Raw genomic sequence first — 25414 nt, 5'->3', positions numbered from 1 at the left:
GCCCTCCGACCACTTGCAAACGGCCTGTGCCCTCCTGGACAAGCCTGCCTTAGAGACCCACTGACCAATCTGGCCCCGACCCCAAGGAGGATCCCCTGTCCCCTCCACCTCTGAGGCTTACAGTCCCCTAGCTCCGCTGAGAGACATCAACGTTCATCAGAGACAGCTGATGGTAAAAACCACAAACCAAAGCGCCCAGACACCAACGTGTTTCCCTCATTTGCATGTCAAGGGAAACTTTCTTAAGCAAATTGGGAACCTGAGAGGGGGAGAAACCTCAGAACCGTACCCTCCTTCGGGAGACCCCACAAGAGGTTAGTATGTTGAGTGGAGTTCCAGGACTGGGTCCCAGACCCCTCCGGCCGTCTCCTCTCTTCCATCCCTTCTCCCCATGCTCCTTCACTTGAAACCCCAGGAGTGATCCCATCAACCCCCGGTTAAAGATTTTTCATCTAGAGCCGTGGTTCTCAACCTTGGCTGCACATTAGAATCACCGGGGAATCTTTTTAAAATTCTGATTTCTGGGCCTCATCCTCCGAAAATTCTGTTTCTTTGTTATGGGGTGAGGCCACATTAGTAACAGGGGTGGGGCCACAACATTAGTAACAAAGAAACAGAATTTCCGGAGGATGAGGCCCAGAAATCAGGATTTTTAAAAGATTCCCAGGTGATTCTAATGTGCAGCCAAGGTTGAGAACCACTGATCTAGAGGAACTGGCCCATGCCTCCATGCTGACTCCTGGCTGCTGTCCTGAGATTGTGACTGAGAGCTCAGGATTTGTCCTGCCTGCTGGCCGTCTAGATTAAGTTATCATGTGTGTTACCTTACACTTGCCCACAGGGCAGTTCATCTGCCACTTTTCTGCTTACTTGCATCATCTTCCCGGTCACCTTGGCATTTCCGGGGCCAGGAAAAGGTATCTGCAAACATGGAGATGTTTGTACTCCACTCTGAGTGCTCATAAAAGCATTTAATTCATTATTAATATAGTTACCAAATGAAACCAGTCACTGTAATGGACGCTCTTCCTTGAAGAACTCTTCCTTTCAGAGCTGTCTTCCTAGAAGCTTTCTTCAGACCCTTTTCCTGCCTTTTAGACCCCTCGGTAACCTCCCTACCTCCCACCACGGCCTCGGAGCTGAAAGTTCTCCAGGGTCCCAGGCCAGACCTCCCTCCTGCGTGCCAGCTCCTCACGCACAGCTGCCTACAGAGGCTCTCCCCCTGCAGGTTCCTCAGACCCCTCACTGCAGAGACTGAAAGTGAACTCCAACTCACAGCCCTTCCCTCCCCAAGTCTCCTCCTCATCCTCTGGCTTAGCAGCTGGAAACCTTAGTCCTCCTGTCCCTTTCCCTTGATTCTATTGGTTACCAAGTTCCATGTATTCCTCCTTCACTCATCCAACAATTGTTAACAAATGGTACACAAGAGCATGTGCCTGAAGCTTAAGAACCAGCACATTGTCCCAGCCCCAGGTGACCTCCTCCCCTCCTCCAATCACAAAAGGCAGTTTAACAAGATCCAAGGTGGAAAAGAAAGTGGGGTAGACATCCAGACAGTTAGGGTAACCCTATACCTTTCTCCAGTCTCACCGAATTGACCAAGAAACTCAGAGGAAACTTTGAAAAAAATTGGTGCTATTACTTGGGGGTTTTGAAAGAAAACATGGGTGAAGGTGGAAGCAGTGACCCCCGCCCCCCAAAAAAAGTAAATGACCCCCTTCTGGGACAATAACTAGATGGATGCCTGTGGGATTGCCAATCTCCACCCCATTTTAGAGAAGGCTCTCTGGAGCCCTCACCCCTTCCCAGAGTGCCGGCGCCAATGTCATGCCGGTGGCACTTTCTTGGGATCTTTCTATTCTTGCATGACAAACTGCCTTCTTGCAGTCCCTTTGTCCATCCGGCCAGCCTATCTATACAGCACATGGTGTTGTGGCTGGTCTCTGTGTGTGCCAGGGAGGTAGGGGCTGTCTTCTGTCTCAGCACCTGAACCTCCCAGCCCAAGGCCTGGCCGGCCCAGGAGTGAGTCAATATTTGCCAAAGGGCTGACTTCTGACAGGTGGGCGAGATATGCCTGGCTTGTCCTCAGAAACCACGTGTCTTCCCTGCACTGGTGATCCTTTGTGAGGCTCCAGGGGGCCTGCCCTCTGTACAGAGGCCGCCCGCCGGTCCTGTACAAGGTGGTGAGGTGGAGAGCAGGCACAGACAAATGGAATTCCATGTAACCACTAAACTTGCTTTTAAAGTATATTTAATGCCTATAAAAATGTTACGATGTTATGAGAAAGGGAGGCTACAAACCAGTACATATGCAATATGAGCCAATTTATTTTTATTTAGTTATAAACATAGAAGAAAATATGCCAACATGTTAACAATTGTTAGATGAGGGTTTTTATAGATAACTTTTATTTTGTTATTAGTGTTTTTCCAGATTTTTTTCAAATTTCTTCCATTGGACGTAACATTCCTTTAAATCAAGCATGTCAAACTCAAAGGCTAACACGGGCCAAATAAACGAGGCATGCAGCCCACGGGCCACGATTTTAACATGCTTGCTTTAAATGGTGTGTGTATATATGTGCCTATATTTAGCCTTCAAGATCTATATGATTAGAAGGAAGTTAAACATAACTAACTTTCCTCCATGATTATGCTTAACTTGGGCTATTTCGATCCAGTTCCATGACCATCCCCAAAGATGAACAATATGTACTCCTCTTCGTCCCCCAAGTCTAAGGGGAAGGGAGATGTGGAACAGCTAGCAGGTAATACAAGGCTGAGTGTGACAGTTACTGAAATCAAGGTGTACATGGAGGGCTCCAGGGAGGAAGTGGTTAATTCTCATGGGGGGGAGGGTCAGAGAGGGCACCTTTGAACAGCTTGTTTTTGAGCTGTGCCTTGAGAGATGAACCCTTTAACTGGGGTGAAGGGCATTCCCATCGGGCACAGCAGAAGCTATGGCATGCTTGGATGTGGGTGAATATCCACTGTGGCCAGAGTGCGGGGTGGATGGCAGCAGTGGGAGTAGGGGGCTCAGACAGCAAGATGAGGCTGGAAAGGCAAGGCGGCTGTGACCATGAGTGGCCTGGAACACCAAACTAAGGGGTCTGCAAAGAAGGAGTATTTGCAGGCTCCAACCTGAATTTCATAGAATATTAACATTAACTTTGACTTTCCTGACAACGCCAAGAGTTGAGGCAGTAAGCTCTCTTACTGCTGCACCTGACCAGCTCCTGGGGGAAGCCAGCCTGGAGTTAAGCATTCGCTACAAATAATCCACAGAGGTTTAAAGGTTCAATCCCAGTTTGGAGCAGCAGAGTTTAGCTCCTCCTAAACCCCCTCAGCCCAGTAAGTATACTGTAGTGGCTAAATGCCAGTCGGGCCAGCGGACGACTAAATCCCTGCCACACCCGCTTACAATCTGGGTGACTTTTCGTGAACCGAGGAACCTCTCTGAGTTTCCGTCTCCTCCTCTCTAAAATGATGATAAGAATCATTTACCTTTCTCCTCACTAGATAAAAAACAATAATAAAAATGATAACCCTGGCCGGTTTGCTCAGTGGATAGAGCGTCAGTCTGTGGAAACTGAGATGCAGAGAGCTCAAAAATCTTGCCCAAGGTCCAACAGTAAGTGGTAGAACAAGCTACAAACTCAGCGCACGCCTGGCTGGCGTGGCTCAGTGGTTGAGCATTGACCTATGAACCAGGAGGTCACAATTTGGTTCTGGGTCAGGGAACATGCCCAGGTTTCAAGGCTCGATCCCCAATGTGGGGTGTGCAAGAGGCAGCTAATCAATGATTCTCTTTCATCATTGATGTTTCTATCTCTCTCTCCCTTTCACTTCCTCTCTGAAATCAATAGAAATATATATATATTTTAAAAAAACACCCAACCCATGATTCTAACACACAATGCTCACAATATGCTGGTTAATATTTACATTGTTAATTCATTTATTCCTCACTGACCCTGTGGTAGGTGCTACCAAAAGGCCTTGTCTACACATTAGGAAACTGAGGCCCAAGTTTCTTCGAAGAGCCAGGATAGGAACTTGGGCGGTTTGGCTGCAGTGTCCACTCCTCCTCACTCTAATACACTTAATGAAGGATGCCTGTTTTACTTATTGTTATTTTTATCATTCCAGGGAGGATTGTCTGAAATTAATTTGGTCCAGATGTTCAGATCTGGTTCTTTTCAGGAATGAAGATCCATGGAGGAGGTTGGGGTGGGGCAGGATAAATATTCCTGCGGAGGACTTAGGGAGCAAGGCCACAGGTGGAGAAGCCTCTGGGCTTGGGTGTACTGGGAGGGCTCCTTCCTGTTTAGAAGGAGGAGCCCTTTGCGGGTCAGTAAATGGCTAGGGAAGGAAGGAGAGGAAGCTAGTACGACCTCATTGGACTGGTCCCTGAGTGGGGCTCAGGACACTATTGGAAATGGCCAAATATCTTATTCTTTGGCAGAAGAGCATCCCCGGGACTGCATGGTAGCCAGTTCCAGGGTGAGGGTGGTAGACAAAGGACCTAGAGAACTGAGTGATGTCTTTGAGGGAACTTTCACATACTGGATGTGTCTCTAATAGAGAAAACAGAAACCTCTCCCTGAGGAGGACTGTGCCTGGTGGGGCAAGAGGACCCTGAGGCTATGACAGGACTGGGTTCTCGGGGTCCAGACCCTCAGCCCCAGGTCTCACACTTGAGCCTGTAGGGCTTGCTCCCTTTGGGGCCGGGGAAGGTAGATTCAGGGCTCAGTTAAGCTCCATTCCCTAGTCAGGGAAGTCTCACATGATGGGGGCTGGTCAGAGTTGAGACGCAGCTAGTATAATAGCATAGAGGGGCACAGCTACCACTGCAGGGATGGTTCACCAGAAGGCTGACCTGAGACTGAAAGGAGCAGAAAAATAACAGTCATTCATTTATTTATGTATTCATGGATTATTACTTTCCTTCAGTAGCTTATAATTTATTATCATCGTGATTTCTTTTGATGCTTAGATTGTTCCAGATCTGGCCACTTGCTCCCTTGCTGGCTCCCGTGTTCCTCTAATACATTCCCACCCTTACTTTCTTGTGCAATGAGACCTTTTCACCATCATAGTAAAGATTGCATCAGACCACCAATGGATACTAAATCTAGGGGGAAATTTTGATGGGGAGTAGGATATTTGAATGGCCTTAAAAGTATTTTAAGACTTCTTATTAGTTTTCCAGGGGTGGGGGGAGAGGAGGGTTACTATACAATAGAGAAACTGGGCAACACCTAGACTGGGTGATCTAAATTAGCATCATTTACAAGTGATAGGGGAACATCTGTGCCTCCAGATATGATATCCTGCAGACACATTGCCTCAGCAGTTTTCCAGCTGAGAATGCATAATCTCACTTTAATCATGGGGAAACATCAGATAAACACAAAATGAAAAATATTCTATTTTTTTAAAGAAAAGGGTCTGTAATTTTACTTTTTAAAAAGCCAGCTATGTGAATGTTCCAAGAGACTAAAGCAAATGCAATGCTAGACCATATACTGGAGAGAAGAAAATTAGATCAACTCACAAAATTAGACTATGGATGCTAAAATAAATAAAAGTATCATACAAATGTAAATGTATAAAGTTCATAATCGGGCTGTGGTGTAAGACCATATCTCTATTTTTAGAAAATACACACAAAAATACTTAGTGGTAAGGGTTATGTATGAAACCATGAAATGGTTCAGGGGGGAAATATAGAAAGATAGAGAGGGAGAGCTCATATGTGATTAAGCAAGGGATAAAATGTTAACAATAACTGAATCTGGCTAAAGAATATAGAAGTGTTTCTTGTACGATTTTTCATCTTTGCAACTTTTTGTAACTTTGCAATTATTTCCAAATAAAAAGTTTTTCACTTTGTGTTTTTCCTGCCCAAATCCTGCAATTAGGATCCTATGGAGCAGGAGCATTTAACCACATTAAAAAAAAAAAAAAAAAAAAAGGGGGAAGAAAAGATCTTGCACTTTTCATGAAAAAAAAAAAAAAAAAAAAAAAAAAAAAAGGAGGTGAATGAAAAGGCATTCCTAGCATATGGAACAGCAAGGGAATGTGAAATACTGTATAAGTGTAGATGATAGAAAGGACAGATTCTAGCAAAAGTGGGTCTTCTGAAAGGCAACTGTGGCCTCTCCCAGGGATGTAAAACGCAGCCCCCAACAGCTTCCCACAAACCTCTCCCCATTCACCCACACATATGTGATTTTGATTTAGGGTACAATAAGCTGACAGATTCGGCTATACCTCAGAGAGCCAACCTGTACTCGGGGGCACGTCATCTGTGGATACCATAGAACTGAATTTTATCTGTTTACATAGAATACGTAAAAATATTGTGCAGAGTTTAGAAAGTAAAGCCGCATTAGAGATGGAAACTTCAGCTGGAGGATAGCAATGCTCACCCGACCAATCAGAACACAGGAGATATCGACCAATCACAGCTCGGCAATGCTCTCGTCGGGGCGGGGCCATCACGCCCGGAATTTTTCGTTTGCTGAGGCTCCCTAAGCGTCCAGCTCTAACTCCAGCCTACCCTGGGGGGAAATCGAGAAGCGGAGGCGGCAAAGTAGATTAGGCTAAAGGTTGGAGGTTCCCATCCCGCCTAGGTAGGTGGTGGCGCTCCCTGTCCTCTTGGCAAGGCAGGAGGTCAGGCCTGTGCCAGGCTTGCAGCAAGCCCTAAGAGCTAACTTCCTGAGAGGATGGTGAGATTGCAGAGGGAAGCAGTGCAGGTGCCTTCTCTGGATATAGCGCATGTGGGGGAATGAAACTGGAAGGAACTTGTCTGAAGCAGGGTGCACCATTCCCAGATAGGCACCTTCTCCAGGTGTCCCAGCTTGGCAGTTCTTCCCTGAGTCTCATCTGAACCCTTGCTGCCACATCTCTGGCCAGCTGCCTTTGAGATATGTGGTGGTGGTGTTGTTTTTTATTTAAATCCTCACCCAAGGACATTTTCATGGTTTTTTAGAGGAGGAAATGAGGGGGGAGAGGGGAAAGAGGAAAGAGGAGAGAGGAGAAAGAGAGAAGAATGAGAATCAATCGGTTGCCTCCCACACATGCCTGGGCCGGGAAACTCGCCAGGGATCAACCTAGATATGTGCCCTGGAATCAAACCTTTTGGTGTAGGGGAGGACACTCCTACCAACTGAGCCACACCAGCCAGGGCTGGGATGTGTCTTCCATCTAACTTTCTCATTCCTGAGATGAGGATCTGATTCCCATGCTGGACACCCATCCTCAAAATCTCAGTGTGAGGTGGGGAAGCATGCAGGAAGGCATTCGGTTCCTTTGCAGGTCTTTCAGAGAATGTAGTTGGTGCCTCTGAGCCAAACGATGGTTGCCCTTACTGAGATAGGAAATAGGAGGACCAGATGGAGGTAGGGTATATTGAGTCTGCAGCTCCTTTCTCCACACTAGGCTCTGTGCTAAGCACTTTCTATGACCTAGATTCTCAAAAACTTTACTAGGTTGGAACCATTATCATTCTTACTTTATAGCCGAGGAAACGGAGGACAGAGAGGTTATGTATCTTGCCAAGTCACACAGCTCCAAGTGATAGAGCCTGGCTTTACACCCAGGCCTGTCTGATTCCAAGCCTCTGCTCTTGATTCCAATCGTGCATCACAGCACCTCCTAGCTGGCTGGCCCTTATGCCTGGTCCCACCCTAGGTTCTCTGGGGGGCCTCCCAGACCTGTTGCTGCTATATCTGGCCTTGGTGCTTGGATCCTTGTTGTGTTTCAGGCTTCCTGAAGGAAAGTCAGTAAAAACCACAGGCTGCTATGGCCCCATTAATTTGGAACTAGTATAGTCAAACTTAGAAACTAGCCTCCCTTCTGGGGCTGCTGGACTGCCATTTTATTTGGATATCTACTAACTCCTCAAGGAGGAATCAACCAACTGCCTAAAGTTATGGGGAAAGTTTCAGAGGGATCAACATTTACATTGGACTTTGCAGGACATCTAGGGGTTCACTATGGAGGAAATGTGTTGGAGGTCATTCTAGGCTTAGGGAACAGCATATACAAAGACCCTGTTGTCTCCTTTCTCTCTCTCTTTCCCCAACTTGTCCCTTTCTTCTCCCTCAGAGATCCCTGACAGCCACAGAGCTTCTGGGGTTGACAAAGTTGCAGAACTTCCCTTGGTTAGATAGGCCACCAGGGAATCAAGGCCCGCTCTCTTGGGATGAAGCTCTGAGATTCCAGGAAGGGGAGCCCCTACCTCTTTAGCTGGAAGGGGTTCATGGGTCCCCACCAAAGGGGCAATTCCCTACTAATCACCTGAATCTTACCTGTTTCTTCAGCTACTGATAGTGTCCTTCTTCTGGCTAAGAAGAACACATCTTTTCTCCTGCCCATTGACTGAAGCTGAAGTTATTACAGCTGGCTCGGACTAGCAGCCTGGAGTCCTCTGAGTAATCGTGTCCAGCCCAGGGCGGATGCACTGAGAGGAGGGAAGGGCGTCAGCATGGGGGTTACACCACAGGAAATACAAGGACGTTTTCTCCAAAATCTCTTCCTTTCCTGGGCCTCTTCCCAACTTCCCTCTTTCCCTGCTCCCCCTGCCCCCATAAACAAAGGTGATTTCTCTCTGGCTCTTTACCCACCATTTTCAAAGCTAGGAATTTCTTGGCTCATGAGCAGGGACCTTGGGGACCCAGGCTTCTTCAAGCCAGCTCTCTGAGTGGATTTCGGCTGACGCTGTAGTTTGTGGCTTTGGTGGTTCCTAGTCCCCCTAAGACTGACAAACGAATTAGCTTCCCATCCCAGTCTCCAAGGCTGCCTCCCCTCTCTACGAGCAGCCCCTTGAATTGCCACATCTGCTCCCAGCATTGGACCTGAGCACTCACGGCCAGACAGAGCTGCTGGACCATTCTCTTGGTCTCCTCGCCCTTTTCAGCTGCCACAACAAAGGAATAGCTCACCTGCAGAACAGAATATAGTCCTCAAATGCCCATCTTTAGCCTAGCAGTTCTTGTTCCAGGCTCTTTATAGGTGTCTTTAGGAAAAAGTGGCATTCAGGTAACAGCTGAGGCAGCCAAATGCAGGTGACTTCACTTTGAGAAAACTCCATAAATAATGTGAATTTACCTAAATACCCCAGGGAATTCTTCCTGCATAGTTGGCAGCCTCATACATCAGAAAGAATTTACTTCTATAAGGATAGCGATTTTAAGTTCTTATTTTATGCACTCTTCAAAGAGATATTGAGGTGTTGGAAGTGAGATGTCAAGATAATCAGGGATGAAGAAATTTCTGAAATTATGATGCAAGTCAGTGGTGATACAGAATCTGAAGTGAAAATCTGTCCCCTTACCATGATAGGGCAGTTTTTGTAATGTGAAGTATACTTGACCCTCATGGTCCAGGGCCAAGATCTGGGTCAAGTGCCTGTCTCAGGAAGAGGAAAGCTAACTAGCCCACCCCTGATGGGCTGATCCAAGGAGAGGGCTAGATTACACAGTCCAAAGCAAAGCCCTTGACCCTCCCTCCATTCCTTTCTTGGGAACTTAAATGGGCCTTAGATTGCCAAAAAGTGGGCAGTCAAGAAAAACTGGAGTCCAGACCTTAGTGAGTGTTCAGCCCTGAACCTGCCTGCCTGCTACTTTTATAGAACAGGGGAAGATTAGCCAGTAATCTGCCAGGGTCAGACCAGCTGTGGGGGAGATTTATAGGCCCAAATGGGGTCAAATGGTATTCTTTCAGACTACAACACTCTTTAAGAAGGAAATGGAAAGAGTGCAGGACTGAGGGCCAGATTTATTAGGGCAGGGAGGGGAAAGTGATTATCATCCCATGAATACATTGGACTGCCTTTTAGTCCAACAAACCTTGAGGACTACAGAAAAAACTTCCACTATCCCATCTATTTCCCAAACCCAGGTCTCTCCAGAGAGGACCAAACTACAGGGCCCCTTGAGAAGAGCAGGGACACCTGGACAGCCAGGACTGGAAAGATTAACTAGCAACTCGGTGAAATAACACTTCCTGTTCCCAAACAAAAGCAACACCAGGAACACTTTTCCCAGCTGTTTTCACTGACTCAATAAAGAGACTAAAGCTTATCAGAGGAAGTTTGGGAAGCTTCAATTCTGTATAGAACAGATGTAGGTACCCACAACTTGTTCGTTAAGTGACGCGTCAGATCAATCCATCTTGATTTGCTGTCTGGTGATACTCTCACTTGGGTACTTGTCATCTCTCTCAACAGCCTCCCTGTCTTCATCACCTTTACATGCCCTTTAGTACTTACTAGTTCCTGACATATTATTGGTACTCAGTAAACAAATGATGGACCTAGTTAAACACAAATGGATTAAGGACCCAGCCTAAAGCCCCTTTAAGAAACTGGGTTCTGGAACATGATAAATGTTTTAAGCCCATCTTCTCTTTTGGGTAGGACAGGGGACACCTCAAGGCCTGGCTTCCTGGGATTTTACTCAAGCTGATTGGCAGGGCTACCTCTCCTGCAGTCAGCCTGGTGCATTTCCACCCTCCCATGGTATCTCCATACCAACCAGTCTGACAGTCCCTCCCCTAGACCAACTCTGTCATGTGTACACCTGGAGAAGCAGTGCTTGAAAATTTCCTCTATCATCATAGTGAATTGGTGAAGCTTCTAAGGTATTAAGCAATCCATCATAACATTTGTGACCGGTTAACTTTAATTTGTCAAAATAAATCTGCAGTATTTTGCATGTTAGTAATACAGTGCTGGTATTGACAGGAAAAATCATCATCTGCTTACAAAGAAACCTTCATTTAGGAGCACACCTTAGGAGGGAAATGAATACACAATAAAAGGCAAATGCAGGCCAAGCAGTGAGCCCTAGAGCATAACAGGCTGTCAGATTTGAGGATTATCTAATACAACTGTTTAGCTGCTAATCTGATAAAGGGGAAGCTCTCAACCAGGTTACAACCAGAAGGAAAAAACAAAATCTCTGCTTTTTCGTAGAGCGGTGGCCGTTGTGCCTTCAACACTTGGTTAAATCAGTTCATCAGCATCAAAACTCAATTCCAGTTCCAAGACACAGGAGAATTTCACCAGACAACCTACTAGGTCCCCCTTTCAGTGGCCCATGCCAACCCCATCCTGCCAACTCTCTCCCTCCCAAAAGAAGACACAACGTGGTTTTATTATTGCGGACAAGCTTCTTAAGTGAATAAAGAATGCATACAAAACAGCATTTTAAATGAAGTCATACAATGAAGTCTCATTCCTGTTTATTATACAATTAATTGATAAAACAATCATTTCTAGTATATATCTTTTTTTAATTTTTTAAAAAGAACTAATACTTTCAGGGTTCTGACAACCACACTCTAGCCTGGGGGGAGGGTCCACACCTGCCCCCACTGAGTACTGCTCCTCGGGCCACTGTGGAGGAAGCCTGGGCTGTTTGAATCATGGAGGATCGTGATTACCAGCCTCATCAGAGCTGACAGGTCCCAGCAGGCAGACCCAGAACCTGGTCCTGGGGCTGCATGCCAGGAAATGTGGGCTTCCTCCAAATGTGGCCACCACCTGCCCAGTCCAAGCCTCAGCAGGGCCATGCCTGGACCTTCCCTACGAGTCCTTCCAGTAGTCCACACATAATGCTCTACATATTAAAAACAAACCATTTTTGTACTGTGGATAGGAACAGTTATAACAAAGTCATAGCTACATATTTTTCTCTACATTTTGTTTATTGAGACAAACTAATTAAAAGGCACAAACATAGGGCATGTTTACATGGACATTATAACAAACATATACATTAAAAGTGTAGGAATGTGTTGCCTTCCTGCTAAACAGAAAGTTCCTAAGCTTTTATATATACAAAAGTTGTACAATTTAATGTCCTAAAGTACAAAAGATCATTTATAAAATTATTTTACACTAAGTACTATTTATTTTACTTTTTTACTATGTAGTTCAACCCCCTCGAACTGTTTGTATAATGACACACAGATACCTATCCCTGATGTAGGAAGTCGGCCTTAGATACAAGTTATTTTGATGCTTGAACTGACACAGCGGGGTATAAACGGAAGTCATCCAGTTTGATAGTCCTGAAAACATTCTGCATGATTACCACACTAATTTCCATTTCTCTTAACTGCAAGATTAAGGAAAAAAAACAAACAAAACCCAAAACATATTGCAACTTAAAAATCACAGCGTCTTGGTTTTAGTAACTATTTTTAAAACACAATGCTTTAAAAACATTAACGTGTGGCATGATGGTGTATCTGTTTCCCTCGCTTTTGGTTTCTACTTTATGTACAGAGATAAAATATTCTGCTAATAAAAAGCACATGTCTTAATGTGCACAATCATCGCTGGTTTCTACAGGGAATGCAGACAGCTAGCTGTCTCCCTGAAAACACCACAAAGCTGATACAAGTGTTTTCTCAAAGGAAAAAAAAAAGTGATGTCCATATTTACAAAGTTGAATAAATCTGCACAATAACTTGATTAAGAAATGAAAGGAGAAATGAAAAAAAAACACACTCTGCTTGTTCTGAAGGGGCATACTACCTAGTTAGTGGTTAGAATAAAAACTGTATACAATTTAATATAAGACATAAACTCTAGTGAGCAACTAACATATCTTTCCCTGTTGTAACATCAACAGGCTCTGATTGGGAGAGAGGGGCATATCACATCCCAGTGCCTCCAGCGTCTTCCAATTTAAAGCAATAATTTTAAATGTCCCAAAGCATTCCTTGGCTCCTGAATAGGAGTCCCATTGGCCTCCATTTGTTAGGAGTCTGCCTGTCCGCACACTTGATTTCTCCTCTGTCGGTTGCGGTCTTTTCTTACCAAAACACAATTTGTATATTTTGGTATTTTTTTTGTGTTTTTTTTTTTTTAATTTTTTAAAAAAGTCAACTACAGTGCTATATTCCATCAGGATTAATATGCTTAGCAATATTTACATCTCCAAATATCAGGTCACAATCCCTATTATATGTTGAAGTTAGAATGATAAATTATCATATGCTTTGCATATCAGAGCTGGTATCACCTTTCCCATAGGGAATGCTGCCTGAAATTAACATATTCCCAAAGGTAAAATGCATATTCTCTGAAATGCATTTTATTATGACAATGCATGTTTTACTCATAAAAACAATAAACACAGACAATTCTACACTAGCTCTCAATCCGTGGATTTAGAACTTCAGGTTAAAATAAGCCATCCACGTTATAGTGAGAGAAGAATTCTGCTAGTGTTTAGAATAAAATGATTTATTGGGATTAGAAACTAATGCTGTTTTTAAATTTTGAAATGAGTTTTGCTTTTTTATGATTGGTTTTAATTCTGCCATTTCATCTTGTCAACTACTATCCTGTTTAAGCAATGCTGTCAGCTAAAAGGAATTTCTGATTAAACTAAAGTGGTCCAGTGATAAGTTATACATACACCCTACTTTGAACAATCCCAGCCAAATTGGAGAAAAATGCTACTACACTATTACTAACTAATGTAATAAAATCTCCCAATTTCATGGTTTACTTTTTACTTTACTAAAAGTTGCTGGTAAATATTTACTTTAAACCATATTTTGATTTTATAATACTGTTTACCAAGGGGGTGATGTAGGCAAAGCCTGGGGTAAGAAAGGCATGCTCTCTACAGGCCTCATTGCTATATTGAGAGGGGCGGCTAACGTCATAGGCGTGGGCAGGTTCATTGGAGATGTGATTGTGACAGGGTGTGCTATATTCACTGGAGCAGTGACAGGAGTGGGGAGGTTGACTGGGGTAGTGAGTGTTAAAGGAGAGGTCATGGATAATGGACTGGTTATAGTTACAGGGTGCCCTATGTTCATTGGGCTGGTTATGTTAACTGCACTTGAAACATTTACTGGACTTCTCATGCTCATTGCAGCTGCCACTGTGACTGGGTTTGACATAGTCCCAGACGACACAGAGGACGTTATATTGAATGGAGTAGTGAGAGTCACAGGTGTCGTAGCAGCCGTAGAGGTTTGGCACAGGTTAGCAGCTTCTAAAATAAGAAGACAAAAGGGCCTTTAGATTCTCAAAACAGTGAACAAAATTCACTAACAGCGTTTGAATCAACTTCTTTTAATTAAAAAGAACAAACATTTAATAAGTTAAATTAGATTTCTATCAAGTAGTGAACAGGAAGGAAGGATCCTTCTGAGCACCAGACTGGGGGCCAGGAATCCCAGTGTGTGCAAATCTCTTTTCTGATTGCTATACCTCCCTCAAGAACTGACCTAGGTAACTTGTTTAACCCTGGCAGTTTTGATTTAAAGTTTAGATTTACTTACCTACCTCACAGTGATACTGGGAAGATGAGTTAATTTGTGTAAGGCACTGGGGGGAAGTGGGGCAGAGAGATCAAGGATGGCTAAAGTATTCTCATTATCACTTTATGCCCTTCCTCTGAGTTATAAAGACTTTCTTGGGAAAAGCCAACCACCAGCAGGCCAGGCAACAAGAGTTGTTTATACAGCGCTGGGCCAGTGGTTACACAGTAACAGTTAATCAGAAAAATCTTCTCATAAGGCACATTGTACCTAGCAGAGAGAAGTGTGTGTCCTCAATGCTATATTTACTCTCAGAGGTGAAGCCACATTCTGTTAAGGTTTTAAAAATCCAGAAGTAGAGATTGATAAACAGTCTTAGAAAAATCATTTTAGTTCAATGACATAATCATCTACTTTATGCCTTGAGTCATTTATCTACACATATTATACACACCACCAACCATACCAGCGAGGACTTAACCAGGCAAGAAGACCCTGCAGTGAGTTAGGGGGACCTGGTCCTTGTTATCCAGCAAAACCTTAAAGAAAACTTCCTTCAAAGATGACACCCCCACCGCTCAACAAAATTCGGTACTACCTGCTGGTGTGTCACAAAAGAGTAGTAAGACTGTGATTTGGCTGTCAAAATGAAAAAAAAAAATGTATTTGAGACTAAAGATGGAGGTCTGCACACACTTCTCAAGTGGTCAAATAACCTCAGGTAGACACTTGAGTCAATGAGCAGCCCTTCCTTGATCAGTATGATGTAACTTTGGCATACTTCTGTACACCGTTATCAGGAATTCCCAAATCTGGACCATGTTCACAATCATTTAGGGAGCTTTTTAAAAAATGATTTCCCAGGAAATCTAATAGTGAGATTTAGATGGAACCCGGGAAATCTGCAAAGATGATGACCTGTCTTCCAAATTTGGGAACATTATTTAAGCCCAATATTTAAAAAGGATATGCTGATTCAAGTTTAAGTTTTCAGGTCAGGAGTCTCTCCCCCAAAATGTGACTTTACTAACATGAATACAGAAGTTTCTAACATTAGTGATCATTTCCAGAGAGATTCATGATACAAATGGCAATACAATCACATTCTGTTTCATGGAGGTCAGAAGATGAGCTAAACAATTGAGTCTTATTGTGCAAGCAAATTGAAATACAATACCAAATAGAAGAGTGCAGAAAGAAAGAAAGAGAATGAAAGAGAAAACCAACTCACTTTGAGGTGATGGTACCATTGCTAAGGATATTCTCCTGTTTTCACCAAAGGAGTTTTTACTCTCCCATTTGCCATCTCCCCACCTCCTCCCCATGTTTTCTTTTTAATCTAATAGTGTCCTTTTCTATGACTTAAAACACTTTCACTCCTTCTCTAAGTAAAACATTCTTCATAATATGCTTTCAACTTACTCTGCTATTATCATAGCATATACACACATATACATTTTTCTGTCCCTTCTCCCCCCGAACTCCCCCCACAAAACATTTTATCAAAGTAATGACAAATCTTCAATTGGGAGACAGGAACAAGCAGCACCTGAGGAAGGGTGGAAAGCCTATCTGGACTGCTGCATTCTTTTCCTCCAATGCCAGTAGATGTATGAAAACGATGCTATTCCTTTTATCTTTATCCAAGTACAGAGTGTTTAGAGGGGATCTGAGGAAGGGAACAGCCACACCACATGAAAGCAAAGGATGGAAGAAACTACACAGCAAAGGAATTACAGAGGAGCCCACATGCAGAAGATTCCTCATGAATTTAAAATAAAACGGTAAGACATGGTAAGGGTGGGAATTTAGGAATCTGTCCTGTGGCTGATGGTACGCTGACAAAATGATTTACTTGAAATGGCTGCACAATAGTCCAGAAGTCAAACCTACAATTGGTACATTAAAAAGCTGTATTAAAAATGGATATTTCAAATGATTCTTAGACATATCTAAGAGAAAAGCAGACCATTCTCAATTACAGCAATGTCTCTAACAACTGAAGTACATACATGTGAAGCCAATGCCAGCCCCAACAGACTGAATGACACTAAGGGTGAGACCAAGAGAAAAGACATCAGCATTATAGAGTCTGAAACATGTAATAAATAAAACAATACAGAAAAAAAACACTAAACTGCAGAAAATAGCATTGCTGTAAGAAAATGAATGTATATACACATAAGGATATTTCATCTACCTCTATAAGTGGGAATATTTTAGAAAAAAAGGGAGCTCCCTAATGCATGGAGGTTGACATAAAAATGGACTGTGACCAGCCCAGCCAGTGTGGCCCAGTGGTTGAGCGTCGACCTATAAACCAGAAGGTCTTGGTTCGATTCCCAGTCAGGGCACATGCAGGCCCAATCCCCCAGTAGGGGGCATGCAAGAGGTAGTCAATCAATGATTCTTTTACCATTGATGTTTCTACTCTCTGAGCATACACAGCAAAGGACCAAATTTGATTCCAGATTTGTAACAAAAAGTAAACAAAAAGAAAGAACTTAAGAAATAGTGGGAATTTTTATTTCCTAGTAAAAACTTATCTGGAAGCTTGAAAGCTTTGTTGCCAATAACTTATCTTCCCAGCATATAATATTTCCATAAAGCTGGCTCCCTAAGCTATGGCTTCTTTACTTTGATCACTTGGCATACTAGATGAAAATACTTCTCTAGCCATACTTTGAGCACTAGACGCCTCATCTTTCTTACCTTTCTTTCTTGCTTTGACAGCTTCTTCCCACAGTCTCAGTGTCTCTACTGGTTTCCCCGGCCAGCTTGTCACGTGTTGTTGCTGTTGCTGTTGTTGCTGTTGCTGCTGCTTCTGGTTGCTGGTCTCTTCATTCATGCATGCTACTCCAAAGACAAACCAGAAACACTACATTTACCTTGAAAAACTGTGGTTATTTTTTTCAAAATCTAAAACTTAGATACTTTGACTCTATGATTTTTGTCATTTGACTTGATAGAGTTTACTACAGTGCATCTTTTTTGCTACTTATGACTATATTGGTCAAAATAGACAATGAATAAAAACACTGGAGCGCTAGAGAAAACCAATATAAAAGAGAAAAGGATGTTTTGCTATATTAAAAAGCAAGTTTTAGAATGGAACTTGGGTAATATTAGCATGGACTAACTAATACTCATCAAAATACCTAAAATACTTGGTTACTTGACCACAGTGATGTACACTAAAAGTAAATTCTTATAAAGTTAACAAAGAATGACATGCTACTTACATGTACTTACAAATAAATAAATGTACTTACAAAGAAGCAAAAATGGATAATAAAACACATTAAGTGTTCTTTCCTATTCACTTCTGTCCACCTATTTTGAGAATTGATGTTTTCTGCTGCATAGAGTACATATATAACAGAATACATAAAGTAGTAGAATATATAACAGAATAAAATTAGGCAAATAGTTTTTTCTGATAGTTCAGGAGATCTTAAAGAAAAAGCCTGGGTAAATGAAAATATTGGATTTTATCCACAAGTCTCTGGAATATTCTATCTTCAACTCTGAATTTAAGGTAAGCAAAGCACTTAAACCTTAAAATGGATTTGCTATCCCATTTCTCTACAGATTTGGGTTTGAAAAGCAAACTAATTAACACTGTTTTCATCTTTAAGGTTATTAAGGACATGTTATTAATACAATCAGGAGTTAGGAGCCACTGATGCTTGAGAATCTTCCTAATGGTAAATAAAAACAATTAAAATTGCCTCGATATGATGCAACTTCCTACTGTGGCTTTTGCTGCCACAATTCTAAATACTAGAGCTTTTTATTCAAACCCCAAAGAAGAAGGGACACATTGAAAAATAGCTGAGGGAAATTATGCTCTTCTAACATGGGTGTTATTAGATAAGCACAGGATTGAAAGCAAAATCAGTGCTGCCTGTACACATGCATATGATGTATATTTCCAACACTAATATACACTCTTCATTATGGTGTGTTTGCACACTTTTAATAATAGCAGGAAACATGCAAGGTGAACAGTACAGTCTTGAGAGTACAACAAAAATACCTTCAATATATTATAAAAACATCTAGATTTCATCAATTGAAAAGAAATACAATTTGAAGCATCACTTACTTTTAGTGATGCCTTGTTTACATGTATTACAGTTGATACTTTGGCTCTGCCCATGCGTCTTTAAGTGGCTGGTGATGTATGCTGCGCTCAGGAGCTTCCCACAGATGTTACAGGATACCTTGCCTTCGTGGCGCACCATGTGTGTCCGCAGTCTGTCTTTGGTGGCAAAGGCAGCAGTGCACGTCTGCATGAGGGAGGAAAACTTTTTTTAAATATAGACTATCCTGTTCTACTCATTTAAAAGTACGTTATATTCTAAGCATTACCCTACCCATATCGGCAAGCTGTTAGTTGAATTTTAATTGTATGTGTTACTCAGACTCATAATCATAATTAAACACTTGGTGAATTTTAGACCCTTACATTTTAAGGGAAGAAAAAATATCAACAACAACAACAAAAAAAAGAAAAAATATCAACATAGGGTAGTGAGAAGATGTGAGCATGACAATCAGTTAAACCTGGATTTAAATCCAGCTCCCCAATTCACTAAACAGTGTAACATTGAGCACGTTAGTGAACCTATCTGAATTTCTTTATCTGTAAAATCATAATACCTACCTCACAAAATTACTGGTGGATTAAGAGCCTGACCCAAGGTCGTGCACATAGAAGACACTCACTCAAAATGATTACTAGCTTCCTTTCTCCAATTGGACATTTCTTAGAATTCAAATAATTTACTTAATAAAACCAGTCATTAACAAATTTAATGGAAAGGAACACACACAAAAATTTCCAGCAACATATTAGAATTACTGATACCTAAAACAGTAATTTAATTTAGCAAGATTCTTAATCTTTTCATTATCACAATTCATGCTGAATAAAATCATTAACATGAATAGATTTTCAAACAACTAGAAAATGCTCCAATTTGGCAATAGCCGACACAAATCCAATAAGTGATAACTTTTGGAGGAAAAATCATATTTTCTTCTATTACAGTTAAAACGACCCCAACCATCAACCCAGAAAATAATTTAAAGCACTTCATTCATTTATTCATTTCAATACACAAACTCTGCAAGACTATAATTTTTTTCTTATAACAATAAATGCTGTTACCCAAGGAAAGGGAAATGTAGCTTAACAAAAACAACACATTTACATTTTCAAGTGATCTTGCCCCACAGAAATAGAAGCTGTCATTTATATTTTATAAAACTAGAATTCAAATGGATCACATTTACTCAAGTCAGTGATTTTTAAGACTATTCAAGAACAGTGAGATTTGACTGGCTCAGACCTTCTGGATAATGTGCATTAAGGGCTACACTAAGGATAAGTCATTTTAACTCTTACTTGGCATTTGAAGGGTCTTTCTGTTGAATGGACATGTTTTACGTGACAGCTTAAATGGTCAGGCCTGTGAAAGAGAGAGTTTCAACAGAAGATATAATGGAACACACATAGAAAAATGCTACTTACTGTGATGTTTACATACTTGGCAGATTTGGGTGGGAGACATTTTAAAGAAAGCTAGCAGAATGAACGACTCCCCTGCCCCCCGATGCAAGCCTCCTTACCTCTCTTACCAGAAACAAAAGTTTTACCTGTTTTCTCTCCTAGTCAACATCAAATCATATTAGATCTTGATTCTTTACAATTACAAAATACCCAAAGTTTTAGTACTAATACTTGCCAGAAGCAGCTATTACTATGTATACTTTACATTTTTAAAGCCTTTAAAAATGAAAATTAGTGAAATGTTAATAAGCACAGAAAAATAGAAAAACATTCTCCTAAAAGTTTTATTGAGAGTATCCAAGGTCATCCCAACTTCCAGAAAATAAGTTTGATTTACACAGACAGTGAACCTCATGGCTAGTCACCCAACTGAATTGGAATCTGGTGGTTTCTCAGCGATAAGAAGTATCAATGTGCCAAATGAAGGCCTGCATCCATTAAGGTACTTCTTAAATGAAATAAGTTAATCACTATGTCACCACTTGTCAACCACACCAAACTGAAATTCGAGCTGGAGGTGTAACACTTTATCTATCACCAATCTCCTCTAATAGCACAGGCCTACCCACATCTATTCTCACATAAACATCTAGAGCACACAGAAACTGAAGTTCACTGAATACCATAATGAAAAAAAGCAAAGCAAAATGCAGTACCTCGAGAAGCCTTTCCCACAAACACTGCAAGTATAGGGTTTGGTGATGCCTCCTTCATGAGACCTCACATGGTAAGTCATCCGGTCCTTCCTCTTGAAGCGCTGATTACAAATAGGACACTCGAAGGGCTTTTCGTCTGAGTGGGAGAGCTTGTGCCGATTGAGGTGGTACACATCGCGGAAGGCCTTCCCACACATCTCACAAGCATGGTTTTTCTTGACAGGCTTACTGGGTTTCTTGACAGACTGGGTCACAGGCATAGCTGTGGTGCTGGCACTGCTGCTAGGGTTGGTGCCCGAGGAAGATGTAGTGACTGTGGACAAGATGCCTGCAATGGTTGAGACCAGCGAAGTTCGGCTGCTGTCCCCAGCGATGGTGGAGATAAGAGGAACCACTGTAGTGGGGGTTTTCTTTGCCCGGGACACCAACTTGATCCCTGTATGGCAGGACTCGTGGCGCCTCAGGTGATAGCTGTCCCTGAAAGCTTTACTGCAGTAAGTGCACACAAATGAAGTTTTGGGTTTTTCTTTTTTAATTCCAATGGCATCCTTTAATGTTTCTGGTGCAGCCTGAGGTTTCTGAGTTATTGGTATTGGAAGTAATGGTTTCTGATCAGGGGGCTCCACAGCAGAGCTCAGGAGGGGCAGCAAGCTGTTTTGTGCTGCCTGCTGTTGGTGATGAGAGCCTTCATGGGTCTAAAACCAAACATTTACACTTCAGAAACTCAGCCTCTCATAATGACCTTCAAAATTCAACATGCTCCAAACAACAGAGACCAGAAGAAACAATCAAAGAGCCTGTAAGCAACTCTCTACAGCAGAGATCCAGCAAGCACCTAGTTACTCGGAAGAGCTCCCAAGACAAAGCATGAACATCACTGTGCAGACCCAAAACTTTGGCCACTAAGTTGCTGGCAGTGATCTTGCTTTCAAACAGCTGACTAAACTACACACCACCCTGGTTCATAAGGGACACACCAGCTGATGAAATTAGTTTGCATTAGTCTGTCAGTGCTGAAACCAAGTTTAAATAACTTTTCAAAAAAAATTACACTCCAGACGTATTTAACAGTGCCTTACCATAGTAATGCACAAAACACACACATACATAGTCTCTCTCTCTCTTTCTCTCTCTCTCTTCTCTCAACCCTTACCATAGTAATGCACAAAACACACACATACATAGTCTCTCTCTCTCTTTCTCTCTCTCTCTCTCTCTCTCAACCATCTACTTGTCTGTTACCTAGAAAAAGAAAGGCATTATATCTCTCCCTTCCAATCAGAAAACTCTTAGTGATTGAGGAAGGAGGCTGTTGCTAGGTGATAAAAGGAATATAACTCTCTGAATACATATGCTATTTAAGTTTACTTTTTAAATTTTCACCTAATTCTACTAAAGATTTGGTTGAAATGAAACCTGCTATTAATCAACCTGGAAGGCATCTGTGAAGATAACCCACAGCAAAACACCTGTCAGTTATTTCTCAGTTCATAGAAGTCTGCATCCTTTAGCAACACTCATTTTTCAAACCCTAAGCTCTCGAAGAGAGACTAAGAGAAAACAAACTATAAGTAATTAAAATTCCTTTCATTTTCATCTTCTTCCAACAGTTGTAGGTTTTGTTCAAGTATTAGACATTCGCTGTTAAAATGTGCTTCTGCACTCCAAAACTGGGGGCTGGCCATTGTCTGGAAATTTACTTTAGCTGCACTGAAACCAAAATTTCATCATAGATCAGGTTCTTGGTATTTATGACTAATTATTCTCTTGGTTTTGATTCTTTCAAAATTCTCCATACCTCCATCCTGATAAACATTTAGGAAATGATGGAAAAAAATTCCTGAAATAGTTCTTCCTAATATGTTGTACTTTACCAACATTATTTTTGAAACTCTTGACAGTGAGCCCAAGCCCCTATGCTGGAGTTTTGTAATCCTAAACGGATACATGCACTCAGAGGTTCATAGTTCCAAATACTTTAAGCATACAACGTCCTAGGAAGAGCCCATCCCATCATCTTAGATACTCCAAACACTTATTTACCCTTCTCATTGTATAACCACTAGTTCAACAGTTAACTTGATTAAGGAGGGGGAAAAAAAGAGAAAGACACACACACTCACACAGAGCTCCTCCCCTGATGGATAAGAACATCTATCATTGCTCCATATTTACTTACTTGATGGCAGCACAACAGCTAAGCTCCAGGCTCCCCCCAATCATTGGGAGGTATGGTATCCAAAGGTACCAATTTCAATTTAATAATTTTGCTTGAATCTCCCTTTGAGTCCTAGAACTGTTCATAGAAATTGTGTATTTACTTATGAGTATCTTTTTGGACTTAGTGATCTTACTGAATTATAGTCCACTTTTGGAGCTCATGTAAATGTCAGTGTTTACCCTGATGACATTAGTAGAAACTACAGAATCTGAACACTAATCTTACCCCTTTCCAACCTGGCTGTAGGATACCCAACTTTCCATACAGTATACAAACGGTTAATAGCTGAAGATAGCTCAAGATATACAATTTCAAAGGCAACAGATCAGATAATAGGGAATGCAAATCTTCTGGGCAAAGTTCAGACTTAGTGTTTAGAGGCATTTTTCGATTCTAAACAACCATTAGTTTGATGGAGTACTAAAAGCACTTACTGCCATTTTACCAACTCAGATGTCTGTGGCAACATAAAGTATTTTTACAGCATTGCTGAAGCTCACTCTCACAAGAGGGTCACACCAGGTCCCTGCTTCCTGGGTGAAATGCTGTAGAATGCCTCGACCACTACGGAAATCTCTCTGAGGATTCCTAGGATCCCCACACTTCTACATGAAGCCTTCTAAGAGGGGAAGTGGGTTTCCCCAACTTGCTCTCTCGGGGAGAGGCAGTGAAATAACCACCACCGCCTGCCTTTAGTTAAGTGATTTAAAATATATGCATAACTTCTGGGTAGACTTTTATTTTGCTAGTATCATCAAATCAAAGGCTTTTTAAACTCTCCCAAACCTTCCTTTTTCTGGGATTGGCAAAAAAACAAAACAGAAATGTTATTTCATCACCCAGGTGGTAGGATATGGCACCATGAAATCTCCAGTGCCAGAGGGTAAAAGATTTTGTACTGAAACAAATTAGCATCAGTGAGTCATATCTTGAATGTCCTGTTAGAAGAATCATCCATCAAACATTTTAATAAGTATGGCTTTCACTTTCCACCAGGTTATCTGGAAAGCAAGCATGTATTCAATTGTTTTAAACTACAAATTCAATAGACTGCTCCAGGAAACAAAACAAGAGAGTTTAAGTCTCCATTTTCCCAGTGAAAATTACTTAAAACTGGAACTAAGTCTATTCATACCTTTCCATAATATTCATACCTTTCCATAGAAAAGACTGAAATATTCTCTTTACCCATCCAACTGTCCTCAGCTCTAAATTATAAGTTTTCCAACAATTTTCACTGCACACATTGCCAAGCCCAGGATCAAATATGAGCTTTCACACTTCTCCATCAGGTGGAAAAAATGATTTTAATAGCTGAAAAAAATTAAATAATATAAAATCGAATTAAACAGTTTATCAATAATAAATGCTTGGCATTTGCTTTATCCAGGAAAAGAATAATGAAAATATTCCAAACAATTTTTCAACTAGCTTTCCAACAATTAGTTTGGGTTTTTCCTTTACATAAAGAACTCCTGTTATGTTTCAATCTCCATTAAGTTTATAGACAGAACATTTAATATGGTAAATTTAATTCATTCCTCACATTAAAATCACTTCAATAGCCTATTAATCCCATATTTTAAAGTGATCATTTGAAAGCTTTTCCTACAGAAGACATTTGTCACCTTTACACCAACCTGGATGGCAGCTAGCTATATGTCAATTATTTTCCAACGCATTTTAAACTTCGTTTAATGCAATTATCAAGCTCGGATAAAACAATCCTACATAAGAATAAGAAAGTGGGGAAGTTTGTAAGTCCCCCACTTTTTTGAGTATCTTCAATTTTAAGAAGCCTGAATTTATTTCAACAACTACTTAAAAATCAAACTACTCACATTTGAAAGACTACATGTCTGAAATTAATCCAGCAGCACTACACAATGGGTAATGTTTGCATTCTCCAATGTCCTATATTAGCTCTACTGAGATGGGTCCAGTGGCTGGGAGAAGTTTCTAAAAATTCTGCATCCGTTCCTGGTTAGTTCCAAAAGGTCTCAAGAGCGTTTGGGATTTCACTAAGTTATTCAAAGTAGGAAAATAACTCCGAGAGGCGGGAAGAACGCACTTAAAGTGACGAGCTTCCTAACCTCCTCCGGTGCCGAAGTTTCTCCGTGAGCTCAGCACTACTGCCCACTAAGTGTTTCGTTTGCAAATAGAAACGAAGCAAGAAAAATGTAAGTTCCAGCCCAAGTCTTCCAAATCGGGGTCCCCCACCTAAAGCGGGCTGGCGAGAGGCTGGCCAACGTATGGGCTGCCGTCACTGTGAAGCTTCTTGCAAAAAGTGAAGATCAACACCCCAAAGAATGACTCATCGGGGGCTTTGTAAGCGGACTTTGTTTGCTCTCTCCGCTTTCTGTCTCCCCCACTTGGACGGGGGAAACGTCCGAGGTGGAACGAGGGAGAAAAGCTGTCCGGGAGGAGGTCCCGGCCCGGCCCGGCCCGGCCGGGGATTCCCCGGGCTGAACGGGACGGCGGCTGAGCTGGACAGAGGGAGCGGGTGTCAACTTCCAAGACTCGGCAGAGGCTTGGGAAAGAAAACATGTAAATCCAGTGAAAAAGTTTGGGGAAGGCATGCACACAGCACCCCGCAAGCGGGTAAACACGAGGTGGGGCGGCGGGAAAGGGGAGTGGCGGGGAACCCCGGGATACCCGCTA

The 25414-nt window shown here is 41.9% G+C and overlaps 1 protein-coding gene across 1 annotated transcript in view; it reads right to left on the bottom strand.

Annotated features, from left to right (window-relative positions):
* Positions 1-10668: 10668 nt before the first annotated feature.
* VEZF1 (vascular endothelial zinc finger 1) overlaps positions 10669-25414 on the bottom strand; it is a 16072-nt gene continuing 1326 nt past the window's right edge. The window contains exons 2-7 of the mRNA XM_014544824.1: positions 24595-24612; positions 20533-21227; positions 19712-19775; positions 18407-18590; positions 17011-17151; positions 10669-14030 (exon numbers count right to left, since the gene is read on the bottom strand). Coding sequence (XP_014400310.1) covers positions 13603-14030; positions 17011-17151; positions 18407-18590; positions 19712-19775; positions 20533-21227; positions 24595-24612 — 1530 coding nt within the window. The 3' untranslated portion in view covers positions 10669-13602. The remainder of the gene's footprint in view (positions 14031-17010; positions 17152-18406; positions 18591-19711; positions 19776-20532; positions 21228-24594; positions 24613-25414) is intronic.

The sequence above is a fragment of the Myotis brandtii genome, unplaced genomic scaffold (assembly GCF_000412655.1).
Source record: "Myotis brandtii unplaced genomic scaffold, ASM41265v1 scaffold383, whole genome shotgun sequence".
NCBI lineage: Eukaryota > Metazoa > Chordata > Mammalia > Chiroptera > Vespertilionidae > Myotis > Myotis brandtii.
The sequence above is the reverse complement of the archived record's forward strand: the minus strand, read 5'-3'. Positions and strand labels throughout refer to the sequence as shown.